This window comes from Plectropomus leopardus, chromosome 18 (genome assembly GCF_026936395.1).
Source record: "Plectropomus leopardus strain MGB_pleo_1.0 chromosome 18, ASM2693639v1, whole genome shotgun sequence".
Taxonomy (NCBI): domain Eukaryota; kingdom Metazoa; phylum Chordata; class Actinopteri; order Perciformes; family Serranidae; genus Plectropomus; species Plectropomus leopardus.
The window spans coordinates 28,859,717-28,878,602 of NC_142193.1; the positions used below are offsets into that span (position 1 = coordinate 28,859,717).

At 42.3% G+C, this 18,886-nt stretch overlaps 1 protein-coding gene across 3 annotated transcripts in view; it reads right to left on the reverse strand.

Moving 5' to 3' along the window:
- The window catches only part of LOC121956766 (prostaglandin E2 receptor EP1 subtype-like), a 43,835-nt gene extending 27,118 nt beyond the window's left edge, over window positions 1-16,717 (reverse strand). Inside the window, exons 1-2 of one of the 3 annotated variants that reach the window (XM_088069348.1) lie at window positions 16,249-16,717; window positions 11,464-11,663 (exon numbers count right to left, since the gene is read on the reverse strand). In XM_088069348.1, the coding sequence (XP_087925474.1) occupies window positions 11,464-11,581 (118 nt within the window). In that variant the 5' untranslated portion in view covers window positions 11,582-11,663; window positions 16,249-16,717. Of the gene's footprint in view, window positions 1-11,463; window positions 11,664-16,248 lie in introns of those variants that run through there. The other 2 variants (XM_088069349.1, XM_088069350.1) reach the window with 2 other exon arrangements.
- Window positions 16,718-18,886: the final 2,169 nt, after the last annotated feature.

Genomic DNA, 18,886 nt, shown 5'->3' on the forward strand with positions numbered 1-18,886 from the left:
GCGGAGAATGAGGGCGGAGCGGACAACGACGAAGACACTGGCGGAGAACAAGAGCGGCGGGATCACCACAGTCATTAGATCTCATGCTCTGGGGAAAATGAAAGTGCAGAATTTCACGGCAATGCATCCAATAGTTATTTAGAAATTTGGACTAAAGTTTTAGACCAGCGGGCTGACCTACATTTTCATCCGTGGAGCCACATTTGAGACATGATATCCCTTTAAAAGATTTAATTGTGACTCTTTTAAGACAATCAGATTGAATGAAGCCCTCCAGATGTCAGTGAAATTGGCTCCACCAGTTGAAACACATGTTAAATGATTCATTTGCAGCAGAAAAAGTGGACTTTCAGTGAACCGAGACAAACCCAATCTGAAAAACACGTGTCATGGCATCAGCTGCTTCCAGTCCCCAGGGAGAATCTATTGTAGCCTCCAGATGTTTGGCAACAACTAACAAACAAGCCCAGCCACTTATACACCAACTGGCAAAGACACCATCGGGTGTGAATGAGCTCATTTACTCAGCGCCTTTTAGATGAGGTAATGGTTACTTGTTCAGGGGAAGAAGTCACCATCATGATAATTTATTGATACAGCAAATGTTTTTGGGGTTTTTTTTTTGCTTTTTTTGCAAGAGATGGGAAGAAAAAAGGCTGAGTCAAACTATTTTCTGGTAATGATTTTTAACAGCAGGGTGTATTCCAAAACAGCAGGAGCTTCTCTGGAAACCAGACGGAGAGAAACCTGAAAGACTGTAACCTGGAGGAAAAACAACACCAATCAAACAAACCACTAAATCACAGTCCTGCTCGAAGCATAAACATGACTTGACTTGAGAAAGACACTGCAGAGGATCCCTCACACTTGTGGAGATTTCCTTCAAGCAGTGGAATCTAAACAAAGTCAAAAGCTGAGCCTTTTCCTGCAGGATTAAGCCCAGCCGGAGGCCTGAAATATGGATTTGTTTTGGGTTCAGACGTACCAGTCTGGGGTTTTTATCTGGACATCTTGTTCTGTCATGATGTTACATAAAGGGAGTCTCTACTCTGTGGTTACCTCCACTGAATTTTACCAGCTGAACCATCTGGGGCTGTTACTGTTTGTCAATACAAGAGAAAATCGTGCTTTTCTGGGATTGTCAGATGAAAAAAAGCAGCAACCGTTGAGGCTGAAAATTAAGCCAGTACCTGAGTACCCAAAAACTGCACTTAATCTGAAGTCCACTTGGGGCCGACTTCCAAACAGAGTCAATCACCATAAACCCCGTGTTAACATGACCAACTTTCAGAAATATCAACAGACTCTCATCCTAAGTCATCACATATCGCTGCTTCCTCACATGGGCTTTGTATCAAGTCTTGCACTTTATCACACAGTCTTTTCATACAGACACACAACAAAAACCATGAAAACAGTTTTTGCATCCAGCAGTGTGTGCTGTACATGATTAAGTGGTATAACCTCATTTTATGCAGCCAGAGGAAGCAGATAACAAAGCATGAGAGCAGACCACTTACAATAGTCATTATGTGAGGACAATAAGCACTTCAGAAACACACTGAATAGTCCATACTGTCCCTGTGTTCCCAGCTCGCTCCATTTCTTTTGTGCAGCACAGTATCTCAGAGTTAATAACAGGACTTCTGGTGCGAGCCTCGCTCACAGATACATAAACAAGGGAGGGTCTGAGTGTCACTCAACACCTCTATTGTGTTTCCACTCTGGAGCTCCATGAGGATACATGCTTCACAGCCTCAAGACAAGGATCACACAGAGGTTAGACTCAGGTCAAGACAGGGATGGGTCTTTTGAGTTTGTTTTTTCTAGGTTATAATACAACAGTCGGTCAAATACTGCTGCTTTGTTAGGGGACCTACACGTCAAGATATGACGGACAAGGTACCCTCCTGCGTCAGTTTGGGACATTCAAAGACGGGGTGTTGATTAACGCTTGTTATATGCATTGTGTCTTTTCAAAATCATGCGACTAACTTGTAAAATACTGCTGCAAGTCCCACCACGTGCTTGTGTTGACATCATGGTAGCACCATCCAAGGCCGTCAGCAGCAGATGCAGAGGGATACAGCGAAATATGTAGACGTGGAAGTCCACTGCAAAGCAGCGCTATATAACGATGGGATGAGAACATGTTGGTATTTCTAATAAGTTTGGTTTTAATTTGTCATTTGATACGACAAAAAGGTGATTTGCCAACATCGATGACAGCATCAGTGGTGCTGCATGGTAGGACAGGTGTATTGGTGGGAACTCAAAACCGCTGAGATCACTACTGCACAGATTCTGGCTCAAAATGATGTCACCAAAAAAATCAAACACTTGCTTTTGTCTTCCTCTGCCTGAAATCAAAGACCCATTTTTCAAAAACCTCGAGTGGTTAATGTGCTTGCAAACTGCCATGAGACAATGGAAAACTTGACAGCTGCAGTAACAAAAAATAGATTCTCTTCTGGTTTATCAAGTGTCTGGTTTCACATTACATGAAGTCATTTAGAAAATACTGATTAGTGTAGCTTCAACTTGCAAATGCATGTCTGTATCTCAGTACTGACGTTTTTTTGAGTCCTACACTGATAAAAACTAAAGTTTCTCCTACTCAGATCAAAGGCTTTTCTGTGGTAATCAGTGGCTCAGTATTACATTACTCTGTAATAATAAAACTGATGAGTCAGACTCCCTGATAGCATTTGAGGGAAGGAAAAGGTCAAATAAATAAATAATATATATATAAATATAGATATTTTGAAATAATGCACCTGAACTCGGTGTCAGGTGCAGAGGAACACATACATTAACATGTTAAGGATTACTGAAGCCCAAAGATGACGAGTTTAAAGATTTTACGCAACAGTGTTCAGGCCAGACTTCATTCTGCCATGTTAATCTTCTCGCTCGCTCTCTTGAATTTGCTGTATGACTGTGTGAGTCCCTGCTGTATTTTTCCTTTTGTGGTCAGGCTCTGGACACTGTGTTAATCCACACAGCTGTGGAGACTCAGAGGAGAAAGCCTCCTTTGCTCCTCTGACACATAAAAACTGTCATGACGAGGACAAAGAGCTCATGAAACAAGACTATTGAAGTCGACAAGGAACGAGGAAAGAAGCGGATTACTGGATGATGGTGTCACATATTTCCTGTTATGCCTTTATTTTTAGGATATTATCATTTCATCGTTCTGTAGTTTGGATGAGATCTCGATCCTGAGCATTTCTGTTTGCTTTACGGAAGTCAAAGCCATTAACATACCCTATGTGACCAAACGACCACAGACAGCCCAGTCGCCACAAGAAAATGTTTCTTACAAATCATACCAACATTTTGAAAGTGACGTAGGTTATGAAAGCTAAACTAAAGCGATTTCCACGTATCCTTCATTAGGCCATGGCACAGAGTCTGACCTACATTTAGTTCTTGATTATAATGATTAAATCCGCTGCTGTCACAAAGCAGCTATATGAACTTGTGCATTTACACAATCAGTAATTTTCTGCTAGCGTTCCTTTTTTTTTTGCCTGATTTTAAACATTTGATATGTGAGCAAATTTTGATTTTTTCAAAAACATGGGGAGAGGGCAACAAGCAATATAACATGAAATAAATAAAAAGTTGCAAGAAAATGACCTGAAAATAAACATAAAAAAGGAAAAAGAGGAAAAAAAGAAAATTAGATAACAAGAAAATTAGTTTGAGTAAGTCCAAAAAATCTAACCTTTTTTTCTGTAACATAATTTTAAATGTGTAATTTAGAGATTATATTATAAATATAGTCCCCTCCACCCCCATTTTTTGTTAATATCTAATAATTCTCCTTAGCTAACATTTCTTGTCATGTTGCTCATCATGTTTTTCCCCGTTTCTGAAAAAAATTGACACATTTTCTCAAGTTTCAGAGGTTTACAATACATCTAATACAGCCTTTCACAATAGTTAAAGTTAAGCAACAGCCGGCTTTTCACAGTAATACCTTTTGATAACATTTAAAGGAAGTAGGCGACAAATGATTGATCAATTTTAAGTGTCAAATGACGTGCTGAATGCGTCACTTCATATTATTTTTATGAAAATCGTAGCCTGAACCAGAAAACCTAAGTTAACAGAAACAGCTGATAACCACCTCCTGTTATTTCTGACCGAGGCTGCAGGGTTTGCTTATGTTGTACTTTTCCGCTTGACTGTCAAATGCAGGTGCTACTAAAGACCTGTTTTTTTATGAATTATTCAGTATTCATAGCTCAAGGCAGGTTATCAGATGTAGATTACTATCTTGGATCTGTGGGTTTTTCACAGTAAAATTAAACATTAGCTCACTGCCGTTGACTTGAATTTGTATTTAAGGAGTTTCCTTGTTGATCAGTTTACATTCCTAATGAATCCTAAGTGATTTCCTTCCTCTCAGATAAGATGGCCCCATCGAAAGCTTTTTATATTGACTTTAAATGGCCAATATTTGCTTTTAATAAGATCTTATAAATCCTGGATAATTCTGATGCTCATCTCTCAACCTGCAAACTGCACGTTAATCATGACGGTGGACCTCTATGTGGAACTTTCCTTTGTCCACAGCGCTGAAGGCCAAATTACAGTGGCGCTGGTCATAAAAGTTAAATGAGTCACTTGATTTAAGTTTCAGCAACTTTCCCTGAAGTTAAGCAACAGAACAGAGTGCGGCTGTGATCGATGCGCAAGGCATTTTACAGCCAAAAAAATATAAACAACCTCAAAATACACTCTCATTTGCAGCATCACCACTTCCATCGGGTGTTATTTTTACCCTTTACCCCCCTCTGTGTTTAAAATCGAACAGTCCTGCTCAAAGTCACATCTATGGCATCCACATTGCAACGTAGAAATGATCCATTACGGAGCCATTAGTTTACATAATCTGTTATTCCCAGCAATCCTCACAATCTTGCCTCTGTTCAGCCCTTTAAGGGGAGGGAGAGCAGGTCAGGCAGGGATAGCCGGCAGGCTAAACACAGCACATGCTGAAAATATTGAGCGTAAACTGGTTATTAAAGGGGAACACCTCCTAAATTTAAGCATTCCAGTATGTTTCCACAGCCCAAGAAAGTTTAACCAATATTTGTAAACCTGAGCTGCTCTTTGTCAAAGCCAGAAAGCAGAGAAGTCTCGAACTTGTGATGCCATCAAGTATAAAGTCTGCAGCTGCTCCAACGACGATAAAAAGATGGATATATACAAAATTTTCTTTTTGTACAGACTGTATTACAATGTTTATTGTCAATAACTTACACATACAAGCAAGAAAAAAAAGATTATTGACCTTAAAAAAATGTAAGCTACATTTTTGAGTTACATGTAACAAAATTAAATCAAAATTATTTTATAATAATAACTAAACACAATGTAAATATACTTCATATTCAGCTGTCGCTAAAAGGGGCTCTGAGCATGTGCAAGAGTACAGTTACATCACTACTGTTACCGTGTTTGACTGGATATGGCAATAAAGTTTCAATAACTTTAAAAGTGTTGCTTGAGATTAATTACAGTAGATAAAAATAAACAGAATATATTGACTTGAATTAATACATAAAGTTTATGTACAAGTTTACATTAATTTAATTAAATGAAATCTGACAAAGTTACTAAATTTATTCACGCTGTCTCAACTCCTGCGTTTAATTTTACCTTGAAATACCATTTTAAAAAAAATCTTGGAAAATTTCCATGCAATTAAATTACTTTGATTCAAGTTTTTTTGTGAGCGAATCCCCATGATATGTACGTAAAATCGGCACCGAGCAAACTTTGCCTCAATTTATGAGTTTTTAGGCAAAAGTCAACCAAAAGAATCAACATCGACTTAAGTGTGCGATATATTTACAATATTTTCACTGCTTTACCGGGCTGTCAGACAGCCTTTTCCAACAGGGAATTGAAGCCGTTATATCAAATCCACCAGACTTCATTGACAAAAACAGTAGTTTTATTTAGCAGAACACTGGAGTTGCAGGTTTACTGCCGCCACGATTGGTTAGTGTGTCAGATAAAACTGAGCAAATATTCAAATCGTACACTTACACTGAGAGAAGTGCATTTTGAAGACAAAATGCATATAACCATAAATTGACTCGCCATGCCGGAGACGGGAGGACACATGGCGTGTTGTATTTCAACATTTACGACGAGTCAGGATGACTCCTTGGCTCTCATTGGTTGTTTTTTTCGTAATCTGCGGTGGATTTTAACAAATGCTAATAGACGCACTAAATCATCTGTGTGGAGCAAATATGACAAAAAGTTATTTTTTATAAAAGTTACTAGCTGTAGCTTTAAATAAAAAAAAGAATTACAATTTTAATTCTGTGTCAAACAAAGGATGTTTAACTTTCTCCACATTTTCAGACGCGGTCAAAGCTGCCCCAGATTTCCAATTGTGATAAAAAATTAAACATCCTCTTGTTTTTTTAAGGAAGCGCTGATAATATCCTCCCTTTCCAATCAAGGTTTGCCAAGGTGTCGGGAGCGGATAAAACTGTTATTTCCTTATTTCAGGCGAACGGCCTGCCAGTGTCTTAGAGGGGCCGAAGGGAGCCGCAGTGCGGGAAGGGGAGTTAAGAAACCCTGAGACCGTGACTCACGACTCTCACTGATAAAACACACGAGAAGCTGGAATCACATCTAAATTAAGTTAGATCAAACAATCAGACAGACATGATGTCAACTCCCTGATAGAGCCTCGACGATGATGATGAAAGATTGCATTCCCAAAGTTTTTTCCGTGTGGAATTTGACATTGAAAGAAAACAATCAAACACAAATGAGTCCAACACGATGACTAAACAGCCCAGAATTACTCACATAAACACTTATACTGATCAGATACATGTTCCAAGGAGTGAGTTATATGTTCTGCTGCTCACACTAATTGCTGTTGTTACGGACTGTTTGTTATTTATGAGAGAGACGGGGGTGATGCAAAACTGGGGAGGCACGTCAAATATATTTAGCACCAGAACTGGTTTTTATTTTAGTCCGGGGAGAGACATGGACCTTTAACTGTCTGATACATGTGCAAATTGGCTTGATCTTTCAAAAACATGAAAAGAGGGTGACAAGCAACTTAACAAAACAATGGCCCAAAAAATAGCAAGAAATTTGTAAAAAAAATAAATAAATAAATAAAAATATGCAACAAAAAAAGAAAAATACATTTACAAAAACAAACAAACAAAAAAGAAATTTAAATGTATAAGTGAGAGAATTACATAGTTAATTCAACTTTTTTACCCTGTTGGAGGACACCTAATAATTACACCTAATAGAAATAATAAAAAATAAATTAAAAAAGAGAAGAAAATTACCTGAAAATATGCAACAAAAAAAGAGGAAAAAAAAGCAAAAAAGGGACACTTTATAATAATACATTATTTCCCCAAAATGTTCACTGAAGGTAGTTCTCATCACTGTTGTATGTTTAAGTCCTTGTTTCTATGTTAAGTTTCGTTTTAATGAGTTATTAAAATTACACAAAAGGTGGATTTTTCTGCCATGATTGACAGCTGTGAAAGCCAATCTGTGCGCTCGCATTTAATGGAGCTTGTTGCGATCGGTCGGACAGGTGTTTTGGCGGATATCGCCCTTGCAAGATGGCAACGCCCGCATCTCGAAAATTCAACCTCTCTTAAGCGTATCAGAGGGGTTAGTCGGAGCGTGTCTTTACATACAGTCTACGGTCGTAATCAAAGCAGACATGGACAAAAGGGTTCTGGGGATAACCGCCTGACTGGTTAAACAGTAACAGAAAAATGATGCCCATTAATACTGCCGGTATATATATAATTTTTAACTATGTAAGCCTGATGGCACATCAGCCTTCATCTTATTTCCAACACCTGGACTTTCATTTGGCCCACAAACATCTCTCCCATGGAGCACATGTTTGGCCCCGTGTGAAACAAACAGGTTTTTCGTTAACCAGGCTCCGATGACTTCATATAACCCAAGTTAAAAAAAAAAGTTTATGTGTGAATAAATATGCAGTAAAAGAAATGGAGCCTGTGAGTGAGAAGATTGGCACGCAGCTGACAATTTATGAGAATCATATTTCTCTCATGTTCGTACACTGAGTTCTGTTTCTTTCAAACAAAAGAGGACTAATACTGTTCAGCTTTCACATTCCCGGGGCATTCGGATACTACAAGCTGAAGCAACTTATACATAACTTTCCAGCTAAAAATACACGGAATAAAGAACAGCGACTGTAAAAAAATATATACTTGCATTTGTTTTATAAACCTTTGCACAAAGTCACTGATGAAATACACTATCAAACAAAATCTGAATTTAATTGTGGGAAATTAACCTTATCACAGAAAAAGAGGGTTCTTATGACATAAACAGGAAAGCAGCAAAGTCGGTCACAGACGTTCCCAGAATGAGAAGCCAGCGGCAATTATCTGTTTTTCAGAGGGATAAACAGGCCGTGTTTGGTGTGTGGGTACAAAGTTTCGCACGGGATCTCCCTCGTATTTATACTTACAGAATACATAGGAGCAGACCTACAGAGTGAAGGCTAATCTCAGACCGAGTGTCTCCTCTGCATCCTGCACTTCTACCTTCAAGCTTTTCGGCACAAATGCTGTTTTAAATTAAAACTGTGGCAGATTTGTGATTAGAAATTTTTGGTCCTAATGTCAGACAGAGCGAGACAAAAGCTGTTATCTCATTTCTAGCCACTGACTGTCACTTTTGTTGGCTGACTGTTTCTAGTAGATTTTATTAGGGTAGGTAACGGGCTAAATATGTTACCGTAAAACTTCAATTAGTAGCCCGGGCTATATTTGCTTTAACTCAACAGGCTGATATTTGGGACAGGAGTCTCCATGGGACGGACTTTTTCTTTATTTCACATAAAACCTTTGCTCAGCAAAGATGGGAAATACAATCAAATTATGCATTCAAACCTCTAAAACCTGGCGAGATTGGCTTTATTTATTTATCTACTTATAGTGCGTAAACACAGATGTACGAGCCAAAAAATGAGTTTATATGAGCCGTATAAACTAAACTAAGTGCGTATTGTAAGTATCACAATGGTCAAATTCTCATAAATTACAGCAATTTTGGAATCATTAATAATCCTGAAAGTGGTGTTCATGTTTTAAGATTATGTTACTGCACAAAACACAAGTTTCATAAGTTCATAAGTATCATAAACTTTGTTTTTCACAGGCAGGGTTCTCACCGTCATGAAAAACTTGGAAAATTTTTGGGAGAGTCATAAATTTTGTTGTGTGTGATTTTTGGTTTCTGTCAACAAAACGTAGCTCAATTACGAAATGACTTTTATGCCCTTTTGTTTACTATCACGTACAATTTGTTATTTTCTCTTAGTGTTCTTCCTCCTTCATTTATATGAGCTTGCTGAAACACAATTCCAAAATATTGCTGGGAAAAGAAAAAAAAACTTTATTATGGGTCCTGGGAAAATCATAGAAAAGTCATTGAAAAGAGTTTAAAATATTTGGGAACTCTGAGCTTATTTTCTGCTGTAATCCAAAATCAAATGGAAAAATCCCATAGGCTTTTTGACGAAGGAACCAGGGCGACTGTATCTTCAGTGTTTGTCTACAGACCACTGTATGTGCTGGTCATTAATTTGCAATATATCATAAATCATAGAAATTGTGGCCAAAAGACCCCAATAAACCTGAATATCTTTTAATGAGGGCTTGAGTCTTTGTATTAAAGATCAGTTGTTGCTTGTTTAAAACCCAATTTCTAACAGTTTCTTGCTTCACGATGCTGGGCGTTCAGTAACCCTTTAAATATTAATCATGCATTTGTCTTATTTAGTGACCCATCTAATAATGGTGTGAGAAAGTGCTGTAACAGGAAATTTCACACCACAAATTTCATTACAGAGAGTCTCACTTATATCATTATGCACTCTATTCATCAGAAATTGAGCCGATGATCTTGTTTCTTCCTTATTGCCTAATTAACATTTCTCTGTATTAGCTTTTCGTCCGTGGAGGCTCTGGGAGCGCTCGTAATGCATCCCATGACTTCAGAGAGCGTCAGCACAGATCAATATTGGCTCGCAGAGCTGAAAGCTTGTTGTTAGAAACGTGTCTGTAAATAACACGGAAATGGTTTTCATCCCACTCGTTTCGCCCACGCTGTTGAAACTGGATGAGCTCCAGTTTGTCCGTGTGAAATGGCTCTCGGCCTCATAATGTTTCTTTTTTTAAAAAAGCATTTGCTCCACTAATTGTTCTGCAAACATCAGCCTGTGTCCAACAGACTATACAAGGAAGGTATGAAGGATAACGGTGAAGAAGCTTCCAGAGAAATTCTCTATTTTTAGGAGATAAAAATAGAGCTTAGCAAAGGTGGGATAGAGTCAGTGTTTTGTTTGTCACAAACACAGACTGTTTATAAAGACGGACAACACGCACCCTCTTACCCCCGCTATGCTTAAGGGGTAAGAGGGTATGCTTGAGGTTAAAATGTCCAAAATAGGGGCGTTACCATCTTGCAAGGGTGATGTCGCTGAAAGCTGGAATTTTGCGCAGCAGCGGTATCCGCGGTGGGGGAGTTTTCCCGCCAAAACACCCGTCCAACCAATCGCGAGCAGCTCCATTGAATGCAAGCGTACGGATTAGCTGTCACAGCGGTCAATCATGGCGGAAAACCCTCTTTTTGTATCATACTGCAGACACAGGTGCCCGTCTAGCTGACCAGCAGCGAATCCTCCTGCTGCTGAAGGTGACTTTTGGCCTTGGCGACTGACCCCAAAATCACAAATCACTAAACAGCGGCACTGGATGAGTTCGAATTGAGATCGGGGTGAAAAAACATTCTTTTTAATCTTTGCGCTTTGGGGAAGTAGCAAGTATTTTAAAATCAAGTGACTGTAAGTTCAAGTCAAGTCATGAGTCACAGTTAAAGTCCAAGTCGAGTCTTTGGTCGTCAGTTTTGAGTCTGACTCAAGTTCAAGTCACCTGACTTGAGTTCACACCTCTGGAACTAAGCCCGTGCAGTGACATCGGTGTGGTTCGTCACAATATCTCCTCCTAATATCTTTTATGGACATTGTCCATAAAAATTCATTAAGTAAAAACCCTTAACTGAGATCTGATGAGCAGTGTGTGTGTGTGTGTGTGTGTGTGTGTGTGTTTCAAAAATAATTATAGCCTCTAGTCAATAATAAAATGGGCCAGCTCTCCGCGTTTCAGCATTATTGAGTTTTTGCTGCAGCAAATTATGACATCTTGACCTTTAATTATGGCGTCCACGAGTCCAATAATAAGCATAATTTAAAAATGTCAGAGCGTGGTGCTAATTTGAACTTTCCCTACAGACTGTATGATTTTAGTCTAAAATTCTGCCCTTTTTGTTACAGTAGATTAAATATCACATGTTAATCATCTCAGCAAACACAGTGTGACAGACAAAACAAATAAAACGTACCCACACAAGAACTGCACGTATGTCCCAGCTGGGCAAAGAGGAAGCCGAGGACTTGATGACAGAAAATTTCCGGCCTTGCGTCCGGAGAATCGTCTGCTGCTTGAAATAGAGCTGACATTAATGGGACGTGTCCAGCTGAAAGTCCACGGGCCACACGGTGACTCAGGGTTACAAGAAAGCCGCGCAACCCCTGATGCTTCCTGTGGAACAAGTGACATTAAGAGAGCCATTAAAAGCAGGCGATGAGATACTAATGTGTTTCCTCGTCATGCTGCTCCAGGGATCATAGACTTTGGATTTTTATAGGCTGCGGTCAATCAGCGTTCACCTCTCCAGATGTCGGTTATTAGCTCGGCAACCTGGCAGAGACCCACTGAGCTTAACTAAAGGGGAACATCATTTCTGTATGTGTCGGCTGGAGCCTCGGGGCCAACTCCTGACAGAGACGATGAATTTACATTCCAGGACAGCTACATCAAAAAGCTGCCATTATTACCGCCGATTGACTGTGCATTTTTATAATTAGTTAATTAAAAGGTTGCATTCAGTCGAATTTTCATGCATACAGCAATGCCACGAAGCAATCTGGACACTAATATTCACAGATTTAAGAAAAAAACGTACAAAATATACACACACATATATATGTATATATTATATTGTATATATTTTGTGCTCTTTTCTTTAGAAATGTGAATGACAAAGTGGGACTTAAATGCTGAGTTAGTGAGTGTTTTGTAAGAAATGGTATGACCATTGAATAGGTACTTAGTTGTGTTGAGAATGGACGTGAAAAGGTCAAAAAAGTATGAGAATTTATGGAGAACATCTCCTCTGTATTGTATGTTGTTTGTGTTGTCTTTGTGTTTGATAAATAAAAAGCTAAAAAAAACTAACATATTAATGAGATTTGATTTTAGATGCCAAGATGGCGCCAATTCATTTCAAAGGAGTTGCTCGCCAGGTGCCAAAAAAGAGTCTTTTTATGCATGTTATGATGATTTTAGGCTGACGTTACAGAACAAATTGACAAATGCAAAATTTATTTCGATTTTTTGTATATGATTTCTAAAAAAAAAAATCAACTTATTCGCTTAAAAAAAACTGCTCTGTTCTGATTTCGTGATTTATACACAAACGTGCAGAACGTCGGGACATGCACAGATGTTTGCTGCTGATGTCTAAAGTCATTCTGATGTTAAATGCGATGTTAATGTCACACGTTTGCGTCTTCACAACCAGAAACAAATTAGTGATTTTGACGATATTATGCAGGCCTGTTATGATTGTTGAAACTCACAGGAAACTACGATAATTGGTTGATTGGTTGAATTTGTCACGGCATTGCAAAATCCTGACGAGACTGTATATTAACTGAGAAATCAGCGATAATCCTGCTAATGTCACAGCATCAATCTCAGCTCTGTTCTACCATTTTAAGAAAAAGTTGAATCTGTGTCGAAAAGCAACCTCCAAAGTTCAATAAACCTGAAAATCTTGTTGACATTCAGTAAGTGTAACCTCTCATCTTGCTGCTTTGAAGTTAAAGTGTACTGTAGGGTTTGTTAGTGCACCTTAACATCACAGTTAAGCTTACAAAACACACTCCAGGTTGGGGAAATTTTCAACCTTCTGTTTGTGAAGGTAATTTGACTGGCGGACTCCGCCACTAACAATGAAAATCTCTATAAAGAAAGGTAATTACCGACTGTAACATTCAGTGCTTATTACAGAAAGAATGCTGACCATAATTACAATAAAAAAAATGTTTATTTCAGGGAATTTAAAGGATTGTAACGTTAAGTAACTTAATGCTATGTACAACAAAAACTGCACATTCAGCCACATTTGAAACTCCTCTACAATCTGCATTTTGGTCGTCGTGTGCACCTTTTGCCCCCTGCAGCCTTTGCTTCACTGGTTATGTAACAGTAAAGAAAGAAATCAGATGTTCTGCAGTCAAGTAATTTCATGTATCAACAACATGACTAACACTGAGCAATTTTCAAGTTAATTTAATGTAAAATTCGCAAATGTCCATCCTTACATGAGTCATACGGTTAATTTCCTTCCAGCTAAAAAGTCGCGTTTGTTTACACTGTTAATCCCTAATGACTCATCGGAAGTTTACCCTCAAATGTTTATATAATTTATAAAATGCAGCTAAAATAAAGTTTTTCCAAAGAAATTAATTTCCGCGAGACACGTCTCCTGGGAGCCTAACAAGGCACCTGCACCCGGAGACTCGTCCCCGACCGCAGACCGGACCACACTCTGCTCTGTTTACACGAGAATCTGGACAAAGCGAGGAAGCTGCTCGTGTAAATTTAGGGCTGTTTCTTTCGGTCAAGTCTGTTTAAGACTCTGAAATATCCACTATAAACACATCTACTCCCGGGGGACGTAAAAGACAAACATTTCACAGTAGCGTGTTTCTCTGTGAACAAAAGTGGTGTTTTCAGCAGCCGTCACAGAGACAGCACGATGCCAAAATAAACAACGGCAGATACAGGAGAGACTGTGGACGACATGAAGTTAGAGATAAGAATTAACGGCTTATTAATTATGACTCAGGTATTCTGATTTTACTGCGCTGGTTTCATACGAAGACTTGTTTTGTGTACATATAAACGGTGATATTAGTAATGGGGCTGTGAATGCGGGAGCGACTGACAGAAAGCAGGTTTCTTTCCTGAGGACGTTCAGGTTGGACAGACAGAGAAGGGTTAAGGTTGCGTCTCGATGGTGCTGGCCGGCCCACTCACATAGCCGTGATGATGAACGATATCCCGGAGGCGTCACGAGGACGAACGGTGCCAGAGTCTTCAGCCTTTTTCTGCTCTATGTCTCACTGTCTCTGAAGTCCATAAAGTTAAGAGACGGCAGATCAGGTCGAAGGAGCTGAAATGACTAAAAATAGCTTTCCTGTCTCTTCCCGAATTACGCTTTATCTAAAGGAGCTTCACATAATTTTTGCCGGTGAACTCGTTGACCCCTCTTGACTTGCGAGCGGTATCTTATCATCGCTCAGTTTAAATACAAAGGATGTATGAAATAAAGAAACAATTTGGCGATTTGGAAAATAAGCTCTTTTGTGTGAAACAACACAGTGAGCCAGTTAATTTAAAAGGGAAAGTTCATCCTAAAATCAATGAATAAATATTTTGTCATTTTACTGTACTGCTATTAATCACGCTGGATTGTTTTGGTGTGAGTTGCTAACTAAAAGGTTCTCGGCATGTGGTGCTTAAAGCACCAAAAAAATCCATTTTAAAAACTCAACAGCAGTAAGTACGTTTACATGATGTAGAAAAAGTCGAGTTCTTGTGTTGGTTCAACTAAAACTGGACTTTTAAAATACATTTAAACAAGGGAGTCGGGCTGAAATTGCACAATATTGAATTTCTCTGAGTCGAACTAACACACCTAGATAATGCTTTTCAGAGTCAATTTACTTTTTAATGTTCACGCCTCAGTCGGACCTGAACTGACCTAAACGTCTAAGACGTAATAGGTCAACCAGAAGAAGGTCCAATAGCAACTAAGGGGGCATATTTTCTACGTCTAAGATCTTTAAGTTAATACAAGAGAAATGCAAGCAAAAACAAAAGTGTTGTGTTTAAAATTTTTGTTTTCAGGATGAACTGTCCCTTCAATCTGAACAGAACGCTGGTTTCACAAATTTACAACAAAGCCGCACACAGAGAGATGGAATAACTGACAAAACTGAAAATGTGTATTTCTCTTACTCCATCAGGCACACAGCATCTTTCATGTAGACTAAAGCAGCAAACAGATGGCGGGCAAATGTTGAGACATTAATAAAACAAGTTTTCCTGGCACACGGCCCTGTCAGTCTTACAACTCAAACACAGCTTTTATACGAGATTTCAATAAGTCATGAAAGGGGTGCCGCTGAAACGTTTCTTCAAAACTGCATCATTAGTATTAAAAATGCTCACATTCCACCAAACTGAACCACAAATATGTTCTGTGTGAAGAAATGCCCTTTAGCACAGATGTTTGGGATTTATTCGGCAGCGGTCGGAGCACAGACTGCATAAAATAATGCAGCCACCGTGACGTCACCCATCGGTTAGTGGACTCCAAAGTTCTGATTTTATTATTTTAGCCGTCACCGTCTGGGATTTTTGGAGCGAGAAGTGACCATATTTGGACAAGAGGGTGGAGCAAACGCTAGCTGCTCGCAGTCAGTTGTGTCAGAGAGACGCAGAAACAGAAAGAGAGATGAGCACACATACTCAGGCACACAGACAGAGACACACAAGCAAGCAGAGACAGAGCCCCACATGTGATCAGAATCGCTGCTGACCACGATGGAGAAATGTGCTCCGGATGTGCATGACCAGGCCATCGCTGGCGACCAGCGCCGCAGCAATTAACATATCAGGGTGCTTGTGTGTCCAGTGTGAACCTGGCATTACACATCATGACCTTTAAACTGTGACTTATGTAAAAACTCACCCCCATACCGTTGTCACAAATGTTTAAATTAGTTACAAAGACCAAAACTTCATTTTTTTCTTCCAGGCTGTAAACATGTTTATTTGGGATCGACTCGCTCTTGAAACTGGCCTCAAGTGAAGCTATATAGCAGAGTTTCAGGAGCAGGACCACACCTCTACCGCACCTCAACCGCGCCTCTTCCGGCTTAAATATCCTCCTAACCCGATCTCCCCCTTTTTTTCTCGTTATTCTGCACGAGCGCGTACCGACACACCACGTAGCGTTTCGCTCTCGGTCGACTGCGGTTCGCTCACTCACCCCTATTATGGATCCTGTCTCTCTGTCCCCCTCAGATGACGACCTGTTTGGTCGAAGCCGTGACGATGGCCCTCACCGTCTCCATCTGGCCGTGCAGGCGTCCTCAGGGTCCGATGCCGACAAGTTCTCTGTCGCATCCGTGCCGGAGACGCCGACCTCGGCAGTGCAACCGGCCGCCGCCCCTCGGTTCCCTCCATGGTCCGTGTTCCACCCGGCTCCTCTCTGCTCACCATCCAGATGTACGGCTCGGCCGATGGTTCTTCTGCATCTCCTGGTCCGCCACCCTCAGCGGAAAGAAGAGGACGCGGTCGCCCCCGTGCAGCCCTGCGCCGCAGCGGTTCTCCTACTCCATCGCCGCGGAGGATGGTGACGGCCTCCCGCCGTTGTCTCGACTCTGCCGGCTCGGCGGCCCGATGTCAAGCGATGAGCGCTGGAGCGCGGCGTCACCACGCTCCAGCGAGGTCTCCCGATTGCCGGCCGCCTTTCGCAGAACTGACAACAAGCTTTTTGACATCCTGACGTCGGAGTGTCACTCTGTCAACATCGGCGCTCTTCCGGGTGACGTCATCGCGGCGGCTCCCGGCGTGCGCCATGACGTCAGAACCTCTGTTAAAGGGCCGGTTCGTCTTCAACCACTTCCGGCGGCCCGTGCTGAATAGGAAGCGGGGACATGTTGCCTCGGGCGAGTCAAGTCAAGTCTAGTCAAGTAAATTTTATTCGTTGGGCCCATTATCACAAAACATGGTTCGCCTCGGTGGGCTGTACAGTTTACGACATCCCTCTGCCCTTAGACCCTCACATCACCCAAGGAAAAACTCCCGAAAACAAAAAAAAAAAAAAAAAAAGTTGCTTCACCTCGGTCCCACTGGCCGTGGAGGTCAGGTTTGCCTGAGGCGTCTGATGTGTTGTGGCGCCCTCCCACTCCCGCCAGCTCACCTGACCTGGGATTCTCGACACTGTGTTGCCTGCACCCTTGACTGTTCTCCCTCCTCAATTTGAGCAGCCCGCTCATGTTGGACCACCTGGCACCGGGATGCCAGCACCATTTCCTGCTCTTCCTGGCCATCCACAGCAGCTCTGTCCACTTGGGGCCCCTGGCACAGGGCTGCCGGTGCCCTCTACTGCTCAACCTCAGCAATTGCAGCATTCGTTTCTTGATGGAATTTCTGGCACCAGGGTATCAGTGCCCTCAGCCGCGTATGCTCAACAATCGCACCACTTTGCTCTCGCTGGGGCACCCTGCACCGGGATGCCGTTGTCCCCATTTGTACACCCACAGCTTCCTGGTCTGTTGGGTTGTCGGCGCCCCCGGCCGTGCAATCCCAGCCACTGCACCAGTTCGCTCTCGCTGGGGCATCTGGCACCGGGTTGTCAGTGCCCCTCACCGTGCCTCCGCACGACCTCCGCACGGCCTTGGTTGAGACTCCCGCCTACGCCTCCCAACCCATCTGGACCAGGGTCGTTGGCACCGGGCTGCCACCGAACTTTCCCTCTCATCCTGTGTACCATGTCGTTCCATCCACGGTTCTGGTCTCCTTTCCGATCGTTTTCCGTCGCGGCAGCCTTTGCCTACTTTCACCCTGACCACGGCCGATCCTCCCTTCCGCCCTCCTGGCGCTTTCGTCTCTTGTCCATCTCTGGTTCCCTCCGATCTTCGTACCCAGATTCTTGACTGCACCACGTCTCCGGCGGCCATTTCTCCTAGGTCCCGTCGGCCACGGTGGTCAGGTTTGCCCAGGGTTGCCAGCGATGTTGGCGGCGCCCTCCCACTCCCACCAGCTTGCATCACCCTGCAACCTCAGCACCAGGATGCCTGCGCCCTCGACCGCTCTCCCACCTCCATTTGAGTGGCCCACTCGTGTTGGCTCATCTGGCACCGAGATGCCGGCCCTGTAGTAGAAGGCAGTGGCACCGGGCTGCCAGTGCCCTCTACTGCTTAACATCGACGCCTGCAGCAGTTCGCTTTTGCCGGGGAGTCTGGCTTTGGGATGCCATTGCCCCCGGCTGTGCATGCTTGGCAACCACACCACTTCGCTCTCGCTGGGGCATCTGGCACCGGGGTTCCGCTGCCCCCAGTCGTACGTCCACAGTGACTTCAACACTTCGCTCTCGTTGGAGCTCCTGGCACCGAGAGGCCGTGCCCCCGGCCGTACAACCTCGCCTACTGCGCCGTTTCTCTCTTCTTGAGGCATCTGGCACCGGGCATTGGGATACCATTGCCCCCACCCGTGCACGCTCGGCAACCAAACCACTTCGCTCTTGTTGGGGCATCTGGCACCAAGATGTCGGGGGCTCCCAGATGTACGACATCGGCTACTGCACCGGTTCACTCTCCTTGGGGCTTTTGGCACCGGGCTGCCAGAGCCCTCTACTGCTTACCCTCGAAGCCTGCATCCGCATTGTTCCCCAGGGGAGGGCTTCCTTTCTCATCTGTTGCCTGTCGCTTCTTCCGTCCCGTCGCTCATGGCCTCCGTCTCTCTTGTTGCACCCAGCCGCGCTGAGCTCTGGTTCTGGCTCCATCTGCTTGGCGATTGGAAAGATTCTCCTTCTTTATGACGATCACCTGTCTCATCCTCAGGACGTCAACCTTTTTGATGACGCGGCTCCGTCTGCTGGTTTTGGGTTTTTATTTTTTGGG